The sequence below is a fragment of the Lampris incognitus genome, chromosome 10 (genome assembly GCF_029633865.1).
Source record: "Lampris incognitus isolate fLamInc1 chromosome 10, fLamInc1.hap2, whole genome shotgun sequence".
NCBI classification, from domain to species: Eukaryota; Metazoa; Chordata; class Actinopteri; order Lampriformes; family Lampridae; genus Lampris; species Lampris incognitus.
Genome location: NC_079220.1, coordinates 48,245,358 through 48,266,896, shown reverse-complemented (window position 1 = coordinate 48,266,896; position 21,539 = coordinate 48,245,358). Strand labels below are relative to the sequence as shown.

The window sequence follows — 21,539 nt, the reverse complement described above, 5'->3', positions numbered from 1 at the left end:
ACAACTAATATGGGCAATATTTTCAGAGAAGTGTTGATTTTCCTGTTGAAGTACACCATTCTCTATAGCTGACATCAGTTTGACTCCCTTTACTTTGATTTTTGATTTTGATTTTTACTTTGATGATATAAATCTTCATGACATGAACCAGGAGATTCATGTCATGAAGATTTATGTCAGCCCTGCAGGAAAGTGGGTTTGGGTAAACTGCATTAAGGTACATTTTACCCTCCACTACTACCACTACCACTACTACTACTATTACTACTACTGCTACCGCTCATCATCATCAACGGTCACTCGGGGTTGAGTATGACTGTCCTCCCTCTGGGTTCTTCTGGGTCCTCAGGTGGGTGTAGAGGCCGATCCTGGAGCCGCATAATGGGAGGACGCCTGTGCATGACAGCTTTTTACATGGAGTGGCCGATGCACCTGCAGTCACCACACAGTCCTTAGCAGGGGTTGGCCAGAGTCCAGTGGTATGGAGAATCAAGATGATTGGGGACCACCCTCTGTTGCAGCCTTCATCCGCCTTCACTGCCATTGTGACCTGGAGACATCGTCCAACGGTTCCACCATTGAGGTCTTTGTTGGATCATGCTTCATCTGGAACCTCCCCCTTGACCTGTCCACCTTGGGTGACCCTACCAGGAGCCAAGCTCCGGGCGGCATAGCTCTTGGGATCACTGGTACATGCAAGCCTCTCCACCAGCAAGTTGGCAATCCAGAAGACTACTACTACTACTACTACCACCACCACTACTACTACTACTACTACTACTACTACCACCTCCACCACTACAACCACCACTATAACTACTACTACTACTACTACTACTACTGCTACTACTACTACTTTTGGCTGTTCCCGTTAGGGGTTGCCACATCTTCTTCTGTCACATCAGCCACGTCCTCTTTCACCACACCCACAAACCTCCTCTTTGGCCTTCCTCTTTTCCTCTTCTCTGGCAGCTCCATATTCAGCGTCCTTCTCCCAATATACCCAGCAGCTCTCCTCCACACACGTCCAAAGCATTTCGGTCTTGTCTCTCTTGCTTTGTCTCCAAACTAGCCAAACTGAGCTGTTCCTCTAATATACTCGTTCCTAATCCTGTCCTTCTTCATCACTCCCAATGAAAATCTTGGCATCTTCAACTCTGCCACCTCCAGCTCCGCCTCCTGTCTTTTCGTCGGTGCCACTGTCTCCAAACCATATAACATAGCTGGTCTCACTACCATCTAACAAACATTCCCTTTCACTCTTGCTGGTACCGTTCAGTTACCCTCCACAATCTACTCCCGTATTTTCACAATGTGTGTCTGGTGTGTGGTGTGTGTCTGTGTGAGAGTCTATAAACGGCCAAACTAAAGCACTTGGGGCCTTGATTCTTTGTGGAGGTTATTGGGGATGATCAGGGGCACCTATAAAAAATAGCAGAACATTAAAATTATGCATAATTAATTATGCATAAATATGCATTTTTCTAAAATGGCTAAAAACCACTTTTCTCGGCATTTCAGATGATTCTGAGCATCTTTGATTTTTTTCACCTATAACTTTCTGGGACTTAGAAATGTTTTGGCATTATGCAAAATAAATGCATTTTGGCAAAAATGCACTTATGATCCTAATTTTTTTGGAGGTGGTAGGTATTGTTCCAGAGAGGACCAGAAAAATAGCAGAAAATTAAAATAATTGTAATAATTATGCATAATTATGCAAAATATGCATTTTCTAAGAATGGCTAAAAACCACTTTTCTCGGCATTTCAGATGATTCTGAGCATTTGGGGGGAGGGAGTTGGAGTGGGGGGGGGGTTAGGGGCAGGGGGAAGGCGGTTAGCTGGCAGGATGAAGAGGAGGGAGATTTAGATGGGTGGATAACCAAACCGCTACATTGTAGCGGGGATCTTCTAGTACTACTGTATATAATTACAAATCCAGATTATCACAAAGTATGCCACTGCATTGAGATGGTTTGAAGCCCATGATATGCGGCTGCATAAACAGCGGGATGTTTGCATTTTTGAAAACTCCCAACACCTTTTTCACTATATATTGAGGACATTCGATGTGACTTCTACTTTCTTAGCTTGAGGTTTACCAGGGGCAAGTTTCAGGGGAGCATAACAAGGCAGCTTTAGGTTTAGGTATTGCTCTTGGTATTTGTCATCAGTCAAACTAGTGGACTCAGAGTTTCAAGCACCACATGTGATGGGCTACACAGATGACTATGACGTGGTTTAGTGGCAAAATAACTGGCCACAAGTCCAGACTTGATCCATTCCATTTAAGGGAAGAGGATGTTTACCAGGGGTAACGCAGATTCGTTGGGTATTAGAAAATAATGGCAGATTCTGGCTCTATATTGAGGTTGGAATTGGGGAACTGAGAATAAGGATTTCCTGACTGTGCACTTTTGGGGCAACGGGAATATCGTATATGTGCTCATATTTAAAGCGTGACATGAGGCCTATGAAATATTTCCTGGCCTGTGTTGACGAACATCATAGAATAATAGAGAACAATAGAGGGAACTAGAAGCCAATTTGGCTAAGCAGTCTCCGTGACTTAGTTCTGCATTTTACCATAATGAAGCAATTTTGCAAGTGAACAACACATTTAAAAGCGTTGTTCGCGTTGTTTTGCATTTTCATCACAGAGTCCTACATCACATAAATAATTCATTCTTCAGCTCATTTTCAAGGCTGATCTTTTTTGTCAGCAAGTCAAAGGTCACTGCGTTACTATGGCAAATCCACTCATGGAAGGGAGGGTGGGAAAAACACCCACCCTCCCACATGGGATAATTTAGCTGATAATTAACGTTGCCACAGGGAACAAGTCGACCTTTGATTCGATGTGGTTATCGTGGAATGGGTTGGATGCATGTTCCAGTGGGGTAGCGGACAATGGACAGGCTTAGTGAGGGGACAGATTTCTCGCCCAAAAACTACCACATGGGTCGACAGCAATTAAGCGCTGACAGACTGCAATTTTCACTCAGCCAAAGATGACACACATGGGGCGCCCGGGTAGTGTAGCAGTCTATTCTGTTGCCTACCACCATGGGGATCTCTGGTTCGAATCCCCGTGTTACCTCCGTCTTGGTCGGGCGTCCCTACAGACACAGTTGGCTGTGGCTGTAGGTATGTGGGTATGTGTAGGGATCTGGGTACGTGTCCTGCTCCCTGCGTTGAATAGCGTGATCCTCCGACATGCTACGTCCCCCCGGTGAAACGCCTCACTGTCAGGTGAAAAGAAGCGGCTGGCGACTCCACATGAATCAAATTCAGATTCAGACAACTTTATTTGTCCCAGAAGGGCAATTCAGTATCGGAGGAGGCGAGTGGTAGTCTGCAGCTCTCCCGGGATTGGCAGAGGGGGTGGAGCAGCGACCGGGATGGCTCGGAAGAGTTGGGTAATTGGCCGGGTACAATTGGGGAGAAAAACGGGGGGGGGGGGGTGACACACATTTAGGGTGTAGATACGTGAAGCAAATACATTTCTTTCTTTTTGAACATATCCATCCATTATCCAAGCCGCTTATATGCATCCATTATCCCTCTGAAATAATCCCTCTGAAACCCCCCTCCCCTAACACAGTGCCTCCAAAACTGTACACGTAGCACACACAGCACAGTGTTCACAAGCACGGTAGGATATCATAGATAAAGAATAATGATGCCGAAGGGAAAAAAAATACAAACAACAAAGCCTCCCTTCAGCATTCAGCCAACATCCCTGGGTCTAGGAAGTACCTTCCAGAATATGTTGCATAACCTAGGTCCCCCATAATCAAGGAATGGGGTCCATATAGTATGTTAAAATATACCAATTTTACCTCAAGGCCGGTACATCAGATATTTCTTAGAATGGCATATTACCTTATGCCATTCTAAGACTGTCGGGGGCTTATTTGAAATCCATTTTAGCGACATGCTTTGACCTACAGCTTGGGTTAACACATTCAGCATTTTATTTTATTTTTTTGTCTGAAAGTCTCCTTGATGTGTAGGTGTGGCATCCCTAACTGAAGGCATACTGCATCCAAATCCAATTCTTTATTGAAAACCAAATGTAACTTTGAAACTACATTCACCAAGAAATCCTGAATATGCACCCAGGTCCATGTGGTGTGTACAAAACTACCAGCCTCCTCGCTACGCTTAACGCACAGAGCCGCCGACTTCTTTGGGTCCATCTTATTTATGAGTTGAGGCAGTACCTGAAAGCCACGCAGCGAGCTGAATTGTAGTTGCGTTGCTCTCTTACATACATATGGATATGTTAGTAGCATACTCCCATGCTCCTGTATGTAGCTTCATCTGTCTCCACCCCAAGGGTCTTGAGCCCATGGTTGCAAGATTGCATCATTCACTTTAAGTCAATTTCAAATCAATTTTATTTGTATAGCCCAGTATCACATATTACAAATTTACCTCGGTGGGCTTTACAACAATACAGCATCCTGTCCTTAGACCCTCACATCAGATGAGGAACAACTTTACCGGACTTGCAAAGGGCCTCGTAACAGCGTCTTACTATAAACCCATTACTACGTGTGTGTGGGCCCTGTGATGGCCTGGTGGCCTGTCCAGGGTGTCTCCCCCGCCTGCCGCCCAATGACTGCTGGGATAGGCTGCAGCATCCCTGCGACCCTGAGAGCAGGATAAGCGGTTCAGGTAATGGATGATGGATGGAATTAATCAGTTAGGGATATTTCCAGGTTAAATCTACGCCCGGTTTGATACCGAATAAAACTTCTAACTTGTAGCAACCTAAAAAAAACAAAACAAATGTGTTTGAGGTAGTCTGTATTTCAACCTTAGTTGGCCAGATGACACCATTCTGTCCCCTTCAAATCAGTCTTTCAAAATTGTAATACCTGCATTTTCTCCACAGAGAAAACCCTGTTTCCTTTTTTGTTTTTGTATTGGAGGAATTGGTGAGAAAACATAATTTCTTTCCCACATTTGTTAATCATATCCCAAAGCGTTTAGTGTAGATTCAACAATTAAATGACCATCTGCAACCTCTGATTCCTTCCGATTCAAATGGGAGGCTAGCTAGTGTTAACGGTTTACCCAGACTGAATATTAATGCTGCGGTAGCATCTAACCAGACAGAGACGGGATCATTTGCAACTGCATTTCTAGTCGTATGGTGTCTGGTGTGGCCGAAGAAACGCAGACGGAAGATATATGCATGCAAGACCTACATTTTGACACGTAGGAGTGAGAGGGTCTGCAGCCGCTCCTAGTTCAGATTTCATTGTCTGCTTATTCAGCAGGGCTTTCAAGACAGGCCCAGGCCCTCCATTAAGTAACGATAGACTGCCCTCTAGTGGTATAAAGCAATATTTAATGACGCGATAACGTGAATGGAAGGATGTAAAAGTATCAGGGCAAAAAAAATAAAAACATCACACTGTGGTGACAAGGATGTCCCTGACGTTTGAATTAAACGCAGGCAGGGTCTTTGTGGCCTTCATGGTGGCCAATATGTGACAGGGACTGGAGTCTCACCATGAGGTCATTCACATCCGTGAGGTTTGACCTGTGACGTGTTCCCTATTGAGATTGTGTCGGTGACGCTGTGTGGAAGAACGCAGACGATGAAGAAGTGTGAGATCCGTACTCACACTTCTTCTTCTTTGGTGGGTTTGCGTCATCAAAACTCTCAGTTGTAGCACTTCTCTCAAAGGAGGTAATAGGGCTGACTGCAATGGGCCTTCTCAAAAGCAACTCACTGCTTGAAAACTTGGCTTTTGCTTGCGTGTGAGCCGAGTGAGATGCCTCGTAGTTAAAGTAGGTATAGGGGACAAGCCCACAAGCGGATACATGTCAGCTCGGTGAACGCACAGAATATATACGAATGACAATGAGCAAGGCATGCAAGTCACAACAGATCGATACTACAAGGAGTCGTGATGGAAATCGTCCTGTAAACGTTTGTGCTTAAGGCGTTGGGCTTCTACCATACCACCAGATGGCACACTCGCGGCGCGTCATTGGTGCATCGTGAGGTCCGAGGAAGGTGGTGATCCGAGACCGTGAAAGGGAGACGACGTCCCTATCTGAGAGCGAGGGCCGGTTGGAATCATCTTCTTGTTATGCGAACCGTTACGTTGGCCTTCCCACAAAATAAGTTGATTGCTTATGTGCAACGCAAACGCCCGGATGCGTGTGGCCTTACCGTAGGGGGGGGGGGACAAAACATAACAGCACTCACCCATCAGCTAGGGTCGACTAGACCAGCCCCACCAAAATACGCGAGCAAAACCATGCGTATCACAGCGCGTGCTTTGAATTTCAGTTGTCGCAGATTCAACATGTTTATTTACGTGATTATTCAATGAGCGCCACGAGATGAGATCAATCAATCAATCAATCAATCAATCAATCTATCTATCTATCTATCTATTCTATGTGTCTGTCTATCTGTCTTTCTATCTATCTATCTATCTATCTATCTATCTATCTATCTATCTATCTATCTATCTATCTATCTATCTGTCTGTCTGTCTGTCTGTCTGTCTGTCTGTCTGTCTGTCTATCTATCTATCTATCTATCTATCTATCTATCTATCTATCTATCTATCTATCTATCTATCTATCTATCTATCTATCTATCTATCTATCTATCTATCTATCTGTGTCCATCTGTCTGTCTATCTGTCTGTCTGTCTGTCTATCTATCTATCTATCTATCTATCTATCTATCTATCTATCTATCTATCTATCTATCTATCTATCTATCTATCTATCTATCTATCTATCTATCTGTCTGTCTGTCTGTCTGTCTGTCTGTCTGTCTGTCTGTCTGTGTCCGTCTGTCTGTCTGTCCGTCTATCTATCTATCTATCTATCTATCTATCTATCTATCTATCTATCTATCTATCTATCTATCTATCTATCTATCTATCTATCTATCTATCTATCTATCTATCTATCTATCTATCTATCTGTCTATCTGTCTGTCTGTCTGTCTGTCTGTCTGTCTGTCTGTCTATCTGTCTGTCTGTCTGTCTGTCCGTCTGTCATCATATCATTATGAACAAAACTTTTCTGTGCAGAATCTACAAACGCGCGCGCCTCAGAGTATCTGTACAGAAAGAAAAAGAAAAAGTCCATTGCGGTTCATAATGGTCACCAATGCCGAGGTCTGGTCAAAAAGATAAGCTTGTTGGACCCTTGCGAGGTCTTTTTTTATTTTATCATCATCATTATTAATCTTGAAACTGAAAACAAACTTTACTCGCGCCTGTCTGGGGAGGGGCAGGAGGGAGCCCGGAGGGAAAGTGGGAAAGTAGATTTTGGGGCAGCTCGCCTCCAGATTCAGACGGCTCAGACGAACATGGACGAGTCCGCGGAGCTGACGGGAGGATCGAACGACGCGCTGCGGGCTCCGGTTTGTTTGTAGCGAGCCGAGGACCCCGAGAGGAGACGGATCAGCTGGTGAACCAGACGTGGCGTGAGAAGAGACCCGTAGTTTAGCTGCTCCGAAGTTCACGCGAATGGTTCAGCGCGCCTATCTCTGACTTCGTATAACCTCAAGTGGAGTTTTGTGTGTTTGTGTGCGTGTGTGTGTTTTTGATTCATTATATCCATGACAACCTGACATTAAGCGGCGGCTCGATTCACTTGGACGATCGCTGTCAACAGTTTGTGGGACATGGGTTTTGGACTTAAAGTTTCGGGGACAGCTTTAGTCATGACTGCCACAAAAGACACCACGCAAGCGTCGTAAGATCATCATTACTAATATTACTATTTTTTTTAATTTCACAACCCTACGCTTGTTGAGCAGGGATGCAAAAGTCCAATTTCACCAGTACACACACCAGCACGCTGCCCCGGGACGCTGAACTTCAGCTGCGCTTAGCCGACAATGGAGGAGCTGGGGAGGCGAAGGAGAACGGAGCAGGGAAACACTTCCTCCCCCAGCATGAGGAGAACTCCCTGTGCACCAAGCGGAGGATGCTAGTCGGTCTGGACGTGCTGTGTCTTTGTGTTGGTAAGACTGCTAATATCTCTTATTATCCTTTTCTAGTCGTGGTTGTGGGATCGGTAGTAGACAAGGCTGTCGCCTTGTAGGTGGTTTTTATATCAGGTTCCCGGTTTTGGCCTTGCCAGCAAAAGCGTGCATCTATTCCAGCCAGGCACGGTAGGGGATGTTGACCTGTCACATGCGGAACTGCCACGGGCAAGTTCACAGTCCCCCCCTCCCCATGTGCAAGTGCGGGTCTGTGTTCCCAACGCTGAACGAGTAATCCGTTTATAAAAAGGCAAGTCAGTTTACTGAGACACTGAATAACCAGGCAAAACATTATTATTATTATTTTTCCATCACTAACATATCATGATGACGGTGCACTGAATCCTGGTGTAGTGTATCCTGACAGTGCACAAACAGAAGAGAGGAGGAACTCGTCTAGGCAGACTGACAGGTCTGCTGCCTCACCGGCAGTTAGGCATGGCCTAACAGACAGTGTCAGACAGTTCTTGCGTTGCGTTGCCATGTTATTCCTTCGCCCCTGCAGGTATGCTATTAGCTGCTCTGCTGCACTGCTCAGCGTTTAGGAAGTGGCTTGTGGCCGAGTGTCAGCTAGCACGATGGGGGAAATGGTCTCTCTCGGTTCTTCCCTCAGACACACTGACTGAGCCTGCTCTCTCGCGGCAAATAGAAATAGCCAGTCCGGAACCCTCTTACCCCCCCTCCCAACCCTCCTAACCCTCCACACCCCTCAAATAGATTACAACACTGGGATTGAGTTTCTGAGCCCCAAGCTGGACACAACTTGAGCGGATTTGGAGCGTCGCTGCCTTTACCTTGTGACTGAGATAGATGAGGAGTGAAAGGAACCTCTGTTCACCTTGTTGTCTGGTGGAGCTTATTACCCGTGATGACCCACCCACCCACCCCCTGTCTGACCACATACTACCCACCTCTTGCACCATCACCCATCGTATCTGGTCTATCAGCAGATGATTGACCTCGACTCATCTCCCGGGATTTGATATCTATGAATAGTATTGCTTGTTGGCCATGAACTGGCTCCCAGTTAGATGGACCTTCTCATCTATACCACAGCGGCTTGTGACCGGCCCGATTTTCCCATAGATTTCATTATCGGATTCCCTTAACTGCTGACCTGTCATTGCAATCTGCTCTGTCAAGGGACTCATTCACCCATGTGAAATTCCTGTGGAATTTCCCCCCAAAGCAACGGTCCTAATGATCTTATCAGTTGAAGAGGGATTTCACTATCTGCCGCAGCCTTCACAACCTTCCGCCAGCCCCCCCCCCCAGCCCCCCTCGGTATTTACTGCATGCTGTAAAGCTGTAACTTGAGGTGGCTATGGGGCGACTTAAAGAATAACCTGGAAGAAGTGTCTCCGGAGCTGGGGTATTGAGAAGTTTAGCCGTGTCTTTGACTAATGTTTACAAGCCTTCACTCTTCCTCAACAATAGGCCTGTCGTAACGGCCTCTCGGTTCACTAACGGGGCAGGGTTGTTTATGGGGGCTTTACACGCTGACATGCGGGCACGATGGATGGATGGATGGATGGATGGCCCTCGGAGGTGGATCGTTCAGGTTCAGCTCCTTGTCAGTATGTTCCATGCTGCTTACAGAAAACCAGTGTTGTGTGCAAGTGTGTTGGGGTGTGTGTTAATGAGAGAGAGAAAAACAAAGAAGGTGTGTGTGTGTGTGTGTGTGAGAGAGAGAGAGAGAGAGAGAGAGAGAGAGAGAGAGAGAGAGAGAGAGAGAGAGAGAGAGAGAGAGAGAGAGTAAAAAGAATGCACACCCATGCATACCTGTTGTCAGTGGAGGACTGGGAGCAGAATATATGCCCCGTGGCCACACCTGAGTCCCCACGTCCAGGCACCCGCGTGTCAAGAGGTGACGGCTTTTTATCATTCCTGAGGCGCATGCTGCAACAGGCCTTCCACACTGCAGTGCGGACCCCCGCCGCCCAAGCACAGGTGGTCCTCACTCTGTCATCGCCGCAGTAAAGCCGGTTTTATGGACTTCCTCTGGACTAATTGAAAAGTGATTGCCGGACTTAGCGGCTGTTTAAAAACACATATTGTTTCGACTGTACGATCTAAATGAAACTGGGATTGATTATGATTGCTGGATTGATTGGCAGTTAAGTTAAAAGTGGGCCGAGTCCTGCTTTAAAAGAGTAAAAGCCAACAGCTATTTTTCAGGACAAACTGAAAAATGGCCTGACGGGGGGGGGGGGGGGGGGGGGCATAATGCTCACTGTTCACCTCACATAGCTTTTATTACGTGTATAATTAACATTATCACGTTTCGGAGCGCCCGGGTAGCGTAGCGGTCTATTCTGTTTGCCTACCAGCACGGTGATCGCCGGTTCGAATCCCCGCGTTACTTCCGGCTTGGTCGGGCGTCACTACAGACACAACTGGCCGTGTCTAGGGGCGGGAAGCCGGGTGTGGGTATGTGTCTTGGTCGCTGCAGTAGCGCCCCCTCTGGTCGGTCGGGGCGCCTGTTCGGGGGGGGGGGATTAGCATGATCCTCCCACGCGCTACGCCCCCTGGCGAAGCTTCTCATGAAAGAAATAAAGTATGACAGAGAGGTGTACATATACATACCATCATTTACGCGCACAGGCGTCCACAAACCAGAGGTGGTAAACTAAGACGCACTACAGTGCTGAAAGATGCAGCTCTACATGATGTCTGTCTGTCTGTCTGTCTATCTATCTATCGGTCTGTCTGTCTGTCTGTCTGTCTGTCTGTCTGTCTGTCTGTCTGTCTGTCTATCTATCTATCTATCGGTCTGTCTGTCTATCTATCTATCTGTCTGTCTATCTGTTTATATCTATCTGTCTGTCTGTCTGTCTATCTATCGGTCTGTCTGTCTGTCTGTCTGTCTATCTATCTATCTATCTATCTATCTATCTATCTATCTATCTATCTATCTATCTATCTATCTATCTATCTATCTATCTATCTATCTATCTATCTATCTATCTATCGGTCTGTCTGTCTGTCTGTCTGTCTATCTATCTATCTATTGGTCTGTCTGTCTGTCTATCTATCTATCTATTGGTCTGTCTGTCTGTCTGTCTGTCTATATCTATCTGTCTGTCTGTCTGTCTGTCTGTCTGTCTGTCTATATCTATCTATCTGTCTGTCTGTCTGTCTGTCTGTCTGTCTGTCTGTCTGTCTGTCTGTCTGTCTGTAAAACCTATACATAAACCTATACACTGGGCCACCACCTTCACAGGTTACACAACATGCTAAAGGATAAACAACATCTTTTAGGCCACATCAAGAACCGGTGTGTGTAATCATACCACCGACCCTATGCGTGCTCATCCAGAAACACAGCCACAGTTACAAGAGTGTAAACAATACCAGCATGGTGCACAAAGCAGGAGCGACATTTCCCCCATATACGTGGATTTATGAGCTCACCGCTGGAGTAGCTGGAGGCTGAGTTTTGCTCATTGCTAAAGTTGTAGCTTTGTTTACCACCGAGAAAATGTCTCCATAGGTGCCGCCCACCTCACGGGTCATGCGGTCGATTAATCAATTATAATCGATCGGCTGGTGGTACAATGCGGAGGTGGTAGTTGTTTTTTAACTGGCTAGGCAGGGGGGGGTTGTTATTTGTAGTAAGAAGTGGTTTCCTAAATGCAAACTATTGCTGTTTTGTGCTTTATTTTGCATAAGTCTTTCTTTACCAGGTTGCATGACTTGATTTTACGGATGGCTGTGAAAGTATTGCGTTTTTGTTTTTGTTTTGTTGTTGTTTTGTCTTGTCGGAGAGAACTCAGCTGAGGGGACACAGTGACCTTATTGGACACCCCCCCTCCCCAAAGGCCCACCCATAACACCGACGCTGACAATACAGTGCCCTGGATATTAGCCTAGATCCAATTACAAAAACCCAAAACAGTTGAAATATGTTCATAAAATGTTATAAGCGTTTTCTTTGTTAAAAAACAAAAGTTTAAAAAAAAAGACAGAACAAGTTCCTATATGACCCATTGTTTGATAGGTCGACTGAGCTGACCAGCCTGTGTGTGCGTGTGATTTCTGGTCAGAGGTGAGGCGGCGCGCCAGGAGTAGAGGACCTATCTCTGCCCAAGTGATCGGGCAAAGCTGAAAAAGGGTTCCCTCCTCCCAGCATATATACTCTATCTCTGCTCCTCTCCCCCCTTTCCTTCCCCCTTCCTTCACACGAATTCCATTTTGGGAGGGACGGTGCCTCAGCCTTGGGACGCGTGGTGAGGCACTTTTGTTTTTTAATGTCTATGCGTGTCGTGTGTGTGTGTGTGTTTTTTGGGCGGGTGGTGTGTTTGAGAGTTCTTGTTTCTGTTTCGCTGGCAGAGAAAGCTGTCGGGTGAGACAGGGCAAGCCCGGCAAGTCACATCTTGTCAGTGTGTAGGGCATGGAATATTAAACCCTCCCCTGTGTGTGTGTGTGTGTGTGTGTGTGGGTGTGTGTGTCAGAGGAGCATGTGTGTTGAGTAAGTGTGCGTCACCATGGCCTCTAGAAAGGGAGTACTACTACAGCTGGCATGCGTACCTCACTTTGTTGACAAATTGTGCCGGTCTCATTTCGCTCTACATTTAAGGCCGATCCAACACGCCTCAGAAGCTCCAGAGCGCGGCGGTTATTGCTCCGAGGCCGCGAGACGCGAGGGGCCATTAAAAAAACAGCTCGGTCCAATCATTAGCCAGTGGAAAAAGTGATCCCACCGAACCCTCCTCGCTTAATGCATCGGTGCTAGCCGCACCCTCCCCGAGACAGGGCCGCATTAGTCCGTCTACTCTACCTCGCCTGTCGATACGGCTTCCTCCTCTCCATTAGCATGCCATAGACGGCCCAGAGTTGGGAGAACGCGTAGTCCTCAGAGAGACGGAGGAAGGAAGGATCAGACGGCAAACAACTGCAAAATGTGCTTTTAACGAGGCCACTGCCGTCCGCTCCTCGGTGAAGGCTCCATAAGTGCCCCAAGAATGTCTGTAGGTATGAGCTGTAACGAGTGAACCAATATGTGAACGGCAGTCTAATGCTCAACGCTCATTAGCTGGAACTGATCTGGAGAGGTTTCCTGTCTGAGTTGCTTACCTGAGGGGTACACCCTCGATCCCCCACCTTTATGTCTGTCAAAATTAATGACTCGTCCTCTGTTTGTTTGCCTCTGCCTCTCCCCACACTCGCAATCTCAGACTTTACCCCCACCCCCACCCCCACCCCCCCTCGGTGCCATTGCCTGGGTCCCATCCCCTTCGTCATTGCGGTACATCTCACCTGCCGGAGCCTACTCCACCTTCATCCTCCCAGGCTTTGCCGTGAAGCTGCTCCAACCGCGTGCACCCCACACAATCCAAACATGCTGACAGGCAGCCCCGCAGCCCTCAGCTCTTTCTATACATCGCAGTACAGTCAAGCAGCTCCACACCGAAGACCCCCACCTTTCCAACCACAACCCCCTTGTGTCACCCCTAACGCTGCAGTCAGCCAGTGCTCCTGCTGCACACGGCCTTACCTTCACACCGCAGACCACCAGAAAGCTCTTTAAAGCTCCACCGGTACATTCCACCGTGATGGGCACTCTTGTGTTCCTGCTGAATTAGACAGACAGACAGACAGACAGACAGACAGACAGACAGACAGACAGACAGACAGACAGACAGACAGTCCTCCTCAGACCTCACCACTCATACCCTGAGCTCCAGCGTTAAGCTCCAGGAAGCAGGTCAGTGGAGTGTGGAGGGAACAGAGGCAGCTGGAGGAAAGCATGTCTCCACTGGTGAGCAGTAACTGTAACAGACATCGGACAGGAAGCACAGCCCCTGTTGTAGGGGTAGGGAGGTGAGGGGCCACTAGCCCCAAGAGAATTGGGCAAACCTAATCCACCAATAAATCTGTTATCATCGTCTGGTGTGGATATGTCCAGCGCTGATGTAACCTGGTTGTTTTCGGGAAACAAGCCCGCTAATGTGCCGCGTATGGCGAAATGGCCGTGGCGTATTGTAGTATGATAAGTCATGCCGCGGGTTGCACCATGAAGCACCCCCCCGCCCCCCCCCCCCGGTCTCGGTGGAGTCCAACTGCAGCAGAGGCATCAATGATAGCAGATTACGGGAGATCTGGGGCCTTGGTGGTTCCTCAATGTCTCAGTTCCTCTTTGTTCCTCTGTGATCAGTCCCTTTGTACCTCCATAAGGGCAGACAAAATAACCAAATAGAGCTGGCACTTAGGACAATCCAGCCAATTACAGACAGGAGAATGGGATGTTTGCGTCTGGATGGGGGTGGGGGGGGGCTTTCCTTTGCTCCAGTTTCTACCACCTGGATAGACCTAACCTTGTACACACACATGTACCTGCACACTCATAGCCACACACAAAGGCCGCCGCAGTTCTCATCTCACGCAGTCATTTTTAATCGGATGTGAGACAAATTGTGGTTTGCTAATCATAGCTCTGGTGCCAGTGACCTCATCTCCTGTCTGACTTCTACCTGCTTCTCAGAACAGCACCGTGTGCAATCCACGAGTGTGTATGTGTGTGTGTGTGTGTGTGTGTGTGTGTGTGTGTGTGTGTGTGTGTGTGTGTGTGTGTGTGTGCATGTGTGTGTACCCTTGGAGACAGAAATACATACGCTGACTAAAACAAAGGATTTCTGTACATCAGGTGCAACGTTAGAAGCTTGTCCGATTCCAACTTAGCGATGACCGAAGCACACAGACCAGCGCTGGCCTACAGAGAGAGAGAGGGTTTCGTTGCTCGACGGTAACGGTACCAGGCCACCCACCTTAGCTGCAGTACTGTCTAAACTCTCGCATCGCCGTTATTACAGATTACTATGATGATGATGATTATTAGAAGTACCAAACCCTCTACGTTATTCGGTTTACCCGATTAATTGTTTTTAAGGTTGGCTTTAAGATAAGCAAGCCGTTTAATGCTGAGGGTGAGAACGGTTGGCATATGTCCCATAGGCTGGTGAGGGGCCCCGACGGGGGTGGACCACCCCTGGAGGATGCTGTAACTTGCTCTGGTCTGGCCCACCCCTTAACCACAGGCCAGATGGTGCTGGTGGTGGCAGGGCAGTAACAGTATTCCCTCTGCTTCTGTCCTACTTGCAGCTATGGCAGTCCAGGGCTGCACGGGCAATAGCCATTACCGGGTATGTGACAAAGCACCGGGCTGACACTACTTGAGATACAGCTTCAAGGCCCAGCGCCATGCTAATCCATCGTAGCCTTTGTTGGCTGTACAGCAGCAGTGTTTAAGGTGCTCGTTTGGGGTCTTTGTTAGTTAGCGGGCCGTTTGCTTCAATGCCTGTCTTTGGGATTGTTTGGTTTTTTGTGGTTTGCTGGATCCAGGGACGTTTATTTGGTTGGTTGAGGTTCGTTGCTCTTTTTTTTTTTTGCGAGGGGGGGATGGAGGGTTGTGTGTGAGCCATTTGGGTTTTTGTGGTTTGTTTGGTTGTGGGTTTTGTCTCTGTGGCAGTGGATTTGGTTGTTTGTGCCCAATATGTGTGTGTGTGTGTGTGTGTGTGGGTGTGTGTGTGTGGGGGTGTGTGTGCGTGTTTAGGGGTATTCTGCTGTCCTGTTTACAGAGTGGGTCCCAGCAGAGCCCGGATCTCTGACCCTCACATTCCAGAACTGCCACTAATCGCCTCCTTCTGCTGTTCTCTGTGGAAGGACCCCTCGCCACATCTCTCCTCTCTCTCCCTCTCTCCATTTCTCTCTCACTCCATCCACCCTCCAACCCCATCCTCTGTTTGTCAATTTCCCAGCCTGCAGGCCATGATTTTTAGCCTAGTTGTTCTTTGACATATCTAATTGCCCGGTACACACAACACACCATGCCCTCAAAGCATGCGTGTGGATAACTGGCATGTGACTCCTTCTATGTGCGTTTTGCCTTTTATTCACTTCCTGTAATCCCTTCTTCTTCTTCTTCTTCTTTTTTTTAAATTTGTTCTTTTGAGTCATTGTTGTTGTTCTCACAGTGAGCTCATTCTGGGCTGTGGTCATAGATGTGTAAATTAGTACCAGAAGAGTCCCCTTAGAGTGAGGCACATATCCCCTCTGCTCTCATTCCTCTCCCCCCCCCTCCTTTTTCTCCTTGTTTCTTCCCTCCCTCTTCTGCTCCCTCCCTCCCTCCTTTTTTCCCCTCCTCCTCCCTTTTTTCTGTCCCTTTTGACTATCTGAAAGCATTCCTGCTTCGAGTATCGGGCCCAGCTAGCAGCAGATTTTGGCCCGGCTTGTGCGAGTTGTTCTCCTCCTCCTCCTCTTCTTTTGGTTCCCCCTTGCAGGCCCTTCCTGGCTGGCTCAGTCGCTGGCCTGGCTCCTTTGAACATGTCTTGGCCAGGTGCAGAGATTTGCTCACAGCTGCCTGACAGATGATGTGGGGGTCTCCGGAGTGCTTTTGTGTCTTGTTGGGAAAACCGTTAGAGGCGGTTATAAAAAAGCACGGAGGCCGACTGTGACAGAGGAGCCTGTGATCAACGTGGGGTCACACAGGTACCGTCCCGCTTCAGCGTGTGCGTTTTCTGTTGCCAGTATGGGTTTGTTTTGTTTCCGCCCCCCCCTTTTTTTTTTTTTTCCAATTGTACTTGGCCAATTACCCCACTCTTACTCCACCCTCCTCTGCTGATCCAAGGAGGGCTGCAGACTACTACCACATGCCTCCTCCGATACATGTGGAGTCGCCAGCCACTTCTTTTCACCTGACGGTGAGAAGTTTCGCCAGGGAGATGTTGCACATGGGAGGATCACGCTATCCCCCCCCCCCAGTTCCCCCTCCCCCCCGAACACGCGCCCCAACCGATCAGAGGAGGCGCTAGTGCAGCGACCAGGACACGTACCCACATCCGGCTTCCCACCCACAGACACGGCCAATCGTTTCTGTGGGGACGCCCGGCCAGGCTTGAGGTAACACAGGGATTCGAACCGGCGATCCCCGTGTTGGTCCACTACGCTCCCCGGACGCCCCACGCCACCTGTTTTTTTTTTGTATTTGTTTCCGGTGCTTATGTCGGGTACATTTTAGTGGGTATTGTAGACGGTATTTGGCCGTCACATTTCAGACCCTAGAAGCTTTGTGAACAGCTTAGCCGCGGCAGTGTGGGCTTTGGTTTCGCGGCTCTTACGGCTCAGTCAGTTCATGGACCAGACACAAAAATGGGGAGGGGGGAGGGGGGGGACACCGTCTATCAATATCGGCAGGTCTGAGGTTATAAAACAAGCTGCTATGTGGCTGAGTGCTTGATGGCTGCCGTTAGGGCCACCAAATGCACTGAAAATGATCGGCCAAGGGATCGGCGCTCCTGCAGCAGCCCCCCCCCCCCCCCCCCGAGCATGGCACTTTGGTTATGACAGTAGTGGAAAATCTGTCCATTAGTGCCTCGGCCGTTCAGCAACATTGATTACTGTCAGACGGCAGGCTATGCCGGTCCCTTATGAGGACGCAGGCGGGGAGAGGTTTGGCGGATCGAGAGGAGCCGTCAGCGAGTTGCGGGTGGGTAAGCGAAACGTTCTTATGTTTCAGACCTTTAGACGAGGCGGCGTGTGCCTCGCTCAACTCAGCTGCCTCTTAACGTGTCAGATAAACGGAGTGTGAAGACTCAAAACGTGACCTTTCCAGGCCGGACTCCCTATATATTGAAATTGATGTGCCGCAACCACTAACCCTGAACCCGCTGGGCAGAGGCCATCGATTTCTAAAGGCAGTTGTGTGGTGCTCATGTCGCCGGTAGGCTCTGCCAGATGGTCAGGCGGACACGTCAGCTGCAGACTAATATTAATATCTGGGTCAAAGGGGCTTTCCTGTCAATATGAGACCACAGAGGGATGGGCTTTTTTTTTCTATTTAATACAAGACTGCATAGGCCCACAGGTGTGTGTGTGTGTGTGTGTGTGTGTGTGTGTGTGTGTGTGTGTGTGTGTGTGTGTGTGTGTGTGTGTGTGTGTGTGTGTGTGTGTGTGTGTTGCTGCACTAGAAAGAAAGGGCTTAGTCCATATCTCTGCAGTCTTTGCCCAGGCATGAAACATGCTGATAACAGGATTAACTTTAAAGAGATGTTGGTGCATTCTGTGCAGGTGACAGGAAGGAACTAGGAAACCCTCATAAAGGTTTTTTTTTAGCCTCGGCACTTTACGATAAACCTTGCGGCAGTGCATCTGATATTAAAAAAAAGGGCTTCCTCGATGTGCCGGCTCAGTAATCCAGCAAGAGTGACTCCTATCAAGCAATCTGGGGAGGGGTTTTTTTGTTCCTTTTTTTTTTTTTTTTGGCAGTATTTCTTTTCCAGAATCCACATTAAAAACCCGTGTCTGGTAACGCTAGCAGTGCCTGTGCACCAACTGGACTGCACTGGTCCTTCATACCACATTTCTGGCCATATTTCTCGTGAAAGTGCTGGGGTGTGAAGTGGTCGGAAATGGTCATTCCGAGCTGAACGTAGGTGGAAAGAGGCGAGCGTGACACCAGCCGACGTGGTGGGTGGAGGAGATGAGTGAGAGATCAGGGCTGGATGAGAAGTGTTTTTTTTGCACGCTATCGCTTTGCTCTCTCTCTCGTCACAACTTCTGCTATCTGCCTACGACACGCTCCCCGCCTCCAGCTCTCCACTCCGTTCTCCATCGTTTGTTTTTCCTTTTCTTTTGTTGTAATAATCAGTGTTTGGTCTTTCTTGCAACGTGACTTGGAGTGATTGCTGAGGACATTGGCAAGACGCTTTTTCTCAACAGTGACCTACGTAACTCCATTCAGCTGGGCCGACCACGCCCGGCCATTCATCAAGCCTTCAGCTACTCAGCTGCCCAGGTTGCCTCTAGGGCTCCTCAGACTGCAGCCTCGCAGCTACACATGTCTCTCCCTCATTAGTTTGGGAATATGGAATGAGTGCAGGCATCTTGTCGGTAGACTGTGGCCGTGATGGGGGGCGAGGGGAGGTGGGGGGGGCAGTAGTGTTGCCATTTGTCGTAAAAACCTCTTGAGGACAGAGTGATCAGCGTGACACAGGCCAGGGATTTATGTTTTGTTTTCCTTTCAGTCACATATTATTGATTTATTGATTGAGGTTTCCCAACGGGCTGTGTAATTAAGCTTGTGTGCGAGTGTGTGTGTGTGTGTGTGTGTGTGTGTGTGTGTGCTTGCATTCCAACAGGAACATATATGAGCATACATGCACGCCTCTATTCGTGCATATGTGTGTGTGTGTGTTTGTGTGTTTGTGTTATTGGCATCAGCCTACTTGAGATTGCATGTCCTCTCCGCTGCTCAGTCACGTAGTCCCGAGAGCTTCTCTGGCAGGGTCAGTGTTTCAATCTGGGTTCCAGCCAGCAGCCAGCAGGCCCGGGTTGACAGAGGGACACGGAGGGGTTAATGATTAGTCCCGTGTTCTCCAGGGGGCATTCCGCGGAACTGAGGGAAGTCAGAAATGGAACAGAGGACACGGGACATGGGTCAGCGGACAGGAGGAGACGGTCAGCATGGCAGGGCAGACCTTTCACAGTACAGTGGGGACAGCTACTATTTTGAAGCCTGGTCTGCAGTAAAAGCGTTTAAAGCTCGGTCCCCAGCACTCCAGTGGAAAAAATTCAGTCCCCCTTGTTGTTATTGTTCAAAGAGTTGCGCAACTTCTGCCCGCTGAACTTTCACCAGGGACACTGTGAGGTTTGTTTGCTCAACCGGGCCAGTCCTTGACTACAACCTTGCCTTCTCTGATTCTTTTAAATCGCGACCAACAAGGAAGTGATTGTGGAAAGCTGAAGTAGGACGATTGTTAATATCAGGCTAGGTTGAGTTAGTTAAAGGTCAACGTGTTTCGCTGGAACACTGCTGCATTGTTACACAACCCTCCAGGCTTAATATCACACTTGGAATCCTGCTTTCAACACGCCGTGATATTCCGGATGATACACACTGTGGAGGCCCCATTTTCCACTTTTCATTAAGCACCGTCATGCCTCGTCCCTCAGTCTACTTCTCTTGACTGTCTTGTCTGCCTCTGATTGTTTGTCTGTCTCTCCTCCCGTCTGCCCCCGTGGAGGAGGTAGTTATGTGCGGAATGCCAGCACCTATGGAGGGAATCTGGGAATCCTGTCAGCATGTGACTGACACGCTGAAAACCTGCCCGCTCCTCATGTTGCGTTAATGGCTCTTTCATGCTGCTCTCACATGAGGCTGGAGACGGGCACCCTATCCTAGCCCACTGTACTGGACCCTCCCTCATCTTCTTCTTCTTCTTCTCTCCCTCTCCTTTGTTTTGATTCTCCATGCATATACCACGTCCATTCAGACATTCATTCAACCCCGTCTCTCTCTCTCTCTCTCTCTCTCTCTCTCTCTCTCTGGCTGTATCTAAACTCCTTCTTTTTTCTTTCACCCCTCCCCACAGCCTCCATCCCATTCTTTGCATGTGAGCTGAAGGCGGTGACCCCATATAGGAGAGGGTTCTTCTGCGGCGACTCCAGCATTACCTACCCCTTTCTGGAGAGAGAGGCCATCCCTGACAGCCTACTCATTGCCGGGGGCATCATCATTACCGGCCTCACGGTGAGATACTCGGGGATATGGAGCCGGGCATGGTGTCAGATTGTTTTATGATAGACATAAAGATACATACATACATACACTATATGATTACAGGTTTGCTTAATAGCACCCATTGAAACAAGTTAGTGAATCACATACCGCCCAATTCCATTCCACAGATTCCTGCATTAAGAAATACTGGCCCTGAGCAGACTTTGGATTTTCTTTCTGTCATTGTTAATTCCCTGCAGCCCAAAACCTGCACCTTGAGTTCTCTAACAATGCAGTGATGGCAGCGAGCTGCTATAACCTGAGGCTGTTCTAATACGGCAATTGACTGCAAATGTGCCACGTATCTGCTACCTTTCTATCTGAATTTGTCCGTCTCGCTTGCCTAGATTCGTCATTCACACTGTTGAACAATGGAGTCCAGGATTCAAGCAGAATCGCCCATAGAACCGTTAACATAAAGGACAATGGTGGTAGTCATCATCCTTGGCCTCCAAGTCCAAATCTCACTTCGTTTGTAAACTAACCGCAAAGTTCACTTAGGGTCACGTTTCTATTATGTTCACAACTGCATGACAATGCTGCAACGCTAACCGCTCCTTCCTCCACCAATTGTTTTCCCAGATTGCGCTTGGCGAGTGTTACCGGGTGCGTTTCCGGGGCGTGCATTCGCGGGCCTTCGTGCGCAACCGTTACGTGTCGTGCCTGTACAAGGAGCTGGGCAGTTTCCTATTTGGCTGCTGCGTGGGCCAGTCGCTCACCAACATGGCCAAGCTCAGCGTGGGCCGCCTGCGACCCAACTTCCTGTCTGTCTGCAACATCACCTATGCGTCCATCAACTGCACCCCGGGCAGCTATGTGTCCCAGGCCACCTGCAGGCAGTCCAACCACAAGATGGTGGAGGAGGCCAGGTTAGTAGTGTGTGTGTGTGTGTGTGTGTGTGTGTGTGTGTGTGTGTTTGTTCAGAGGTTGTTTCATTTGTTGT

The 21,539-nt window shown here is 48.4% G+C and overlaps 1 protein-coding gene across 1 annotated transcript in view; it reads left to right on the top strand.

Moving 5' to 3' along the window:
• Window positions 1-7,131: 7,131 nt before the first annotated feature.
• LOC130119837 (phospholipid phosphatase 3-like) overlaps window positions 7,132-21,539 on the top strand; it is a 19,348-nt gene continuing 4,940 nt past the window's right edge. The window contains exons 1-3 of the mRNA XM_056288430.1: window positions 7,132-8,019; window positions 20,409-20,566; window positions 21,179-21,465. Of these exons, the coding sequence (XP_056144405.1) occupies window positions 7,815-8,019; window positions 20,409-20,566; window positions 21,179-21,465 (650 nt within the window). The 5' untranslated portion in view covers window positions 7,132-7,814. The remainder of the gene's footprint in view (window positions 8,020-20,408; window positions 20,567-21,178; window positions 21,466-21,539) is intronic.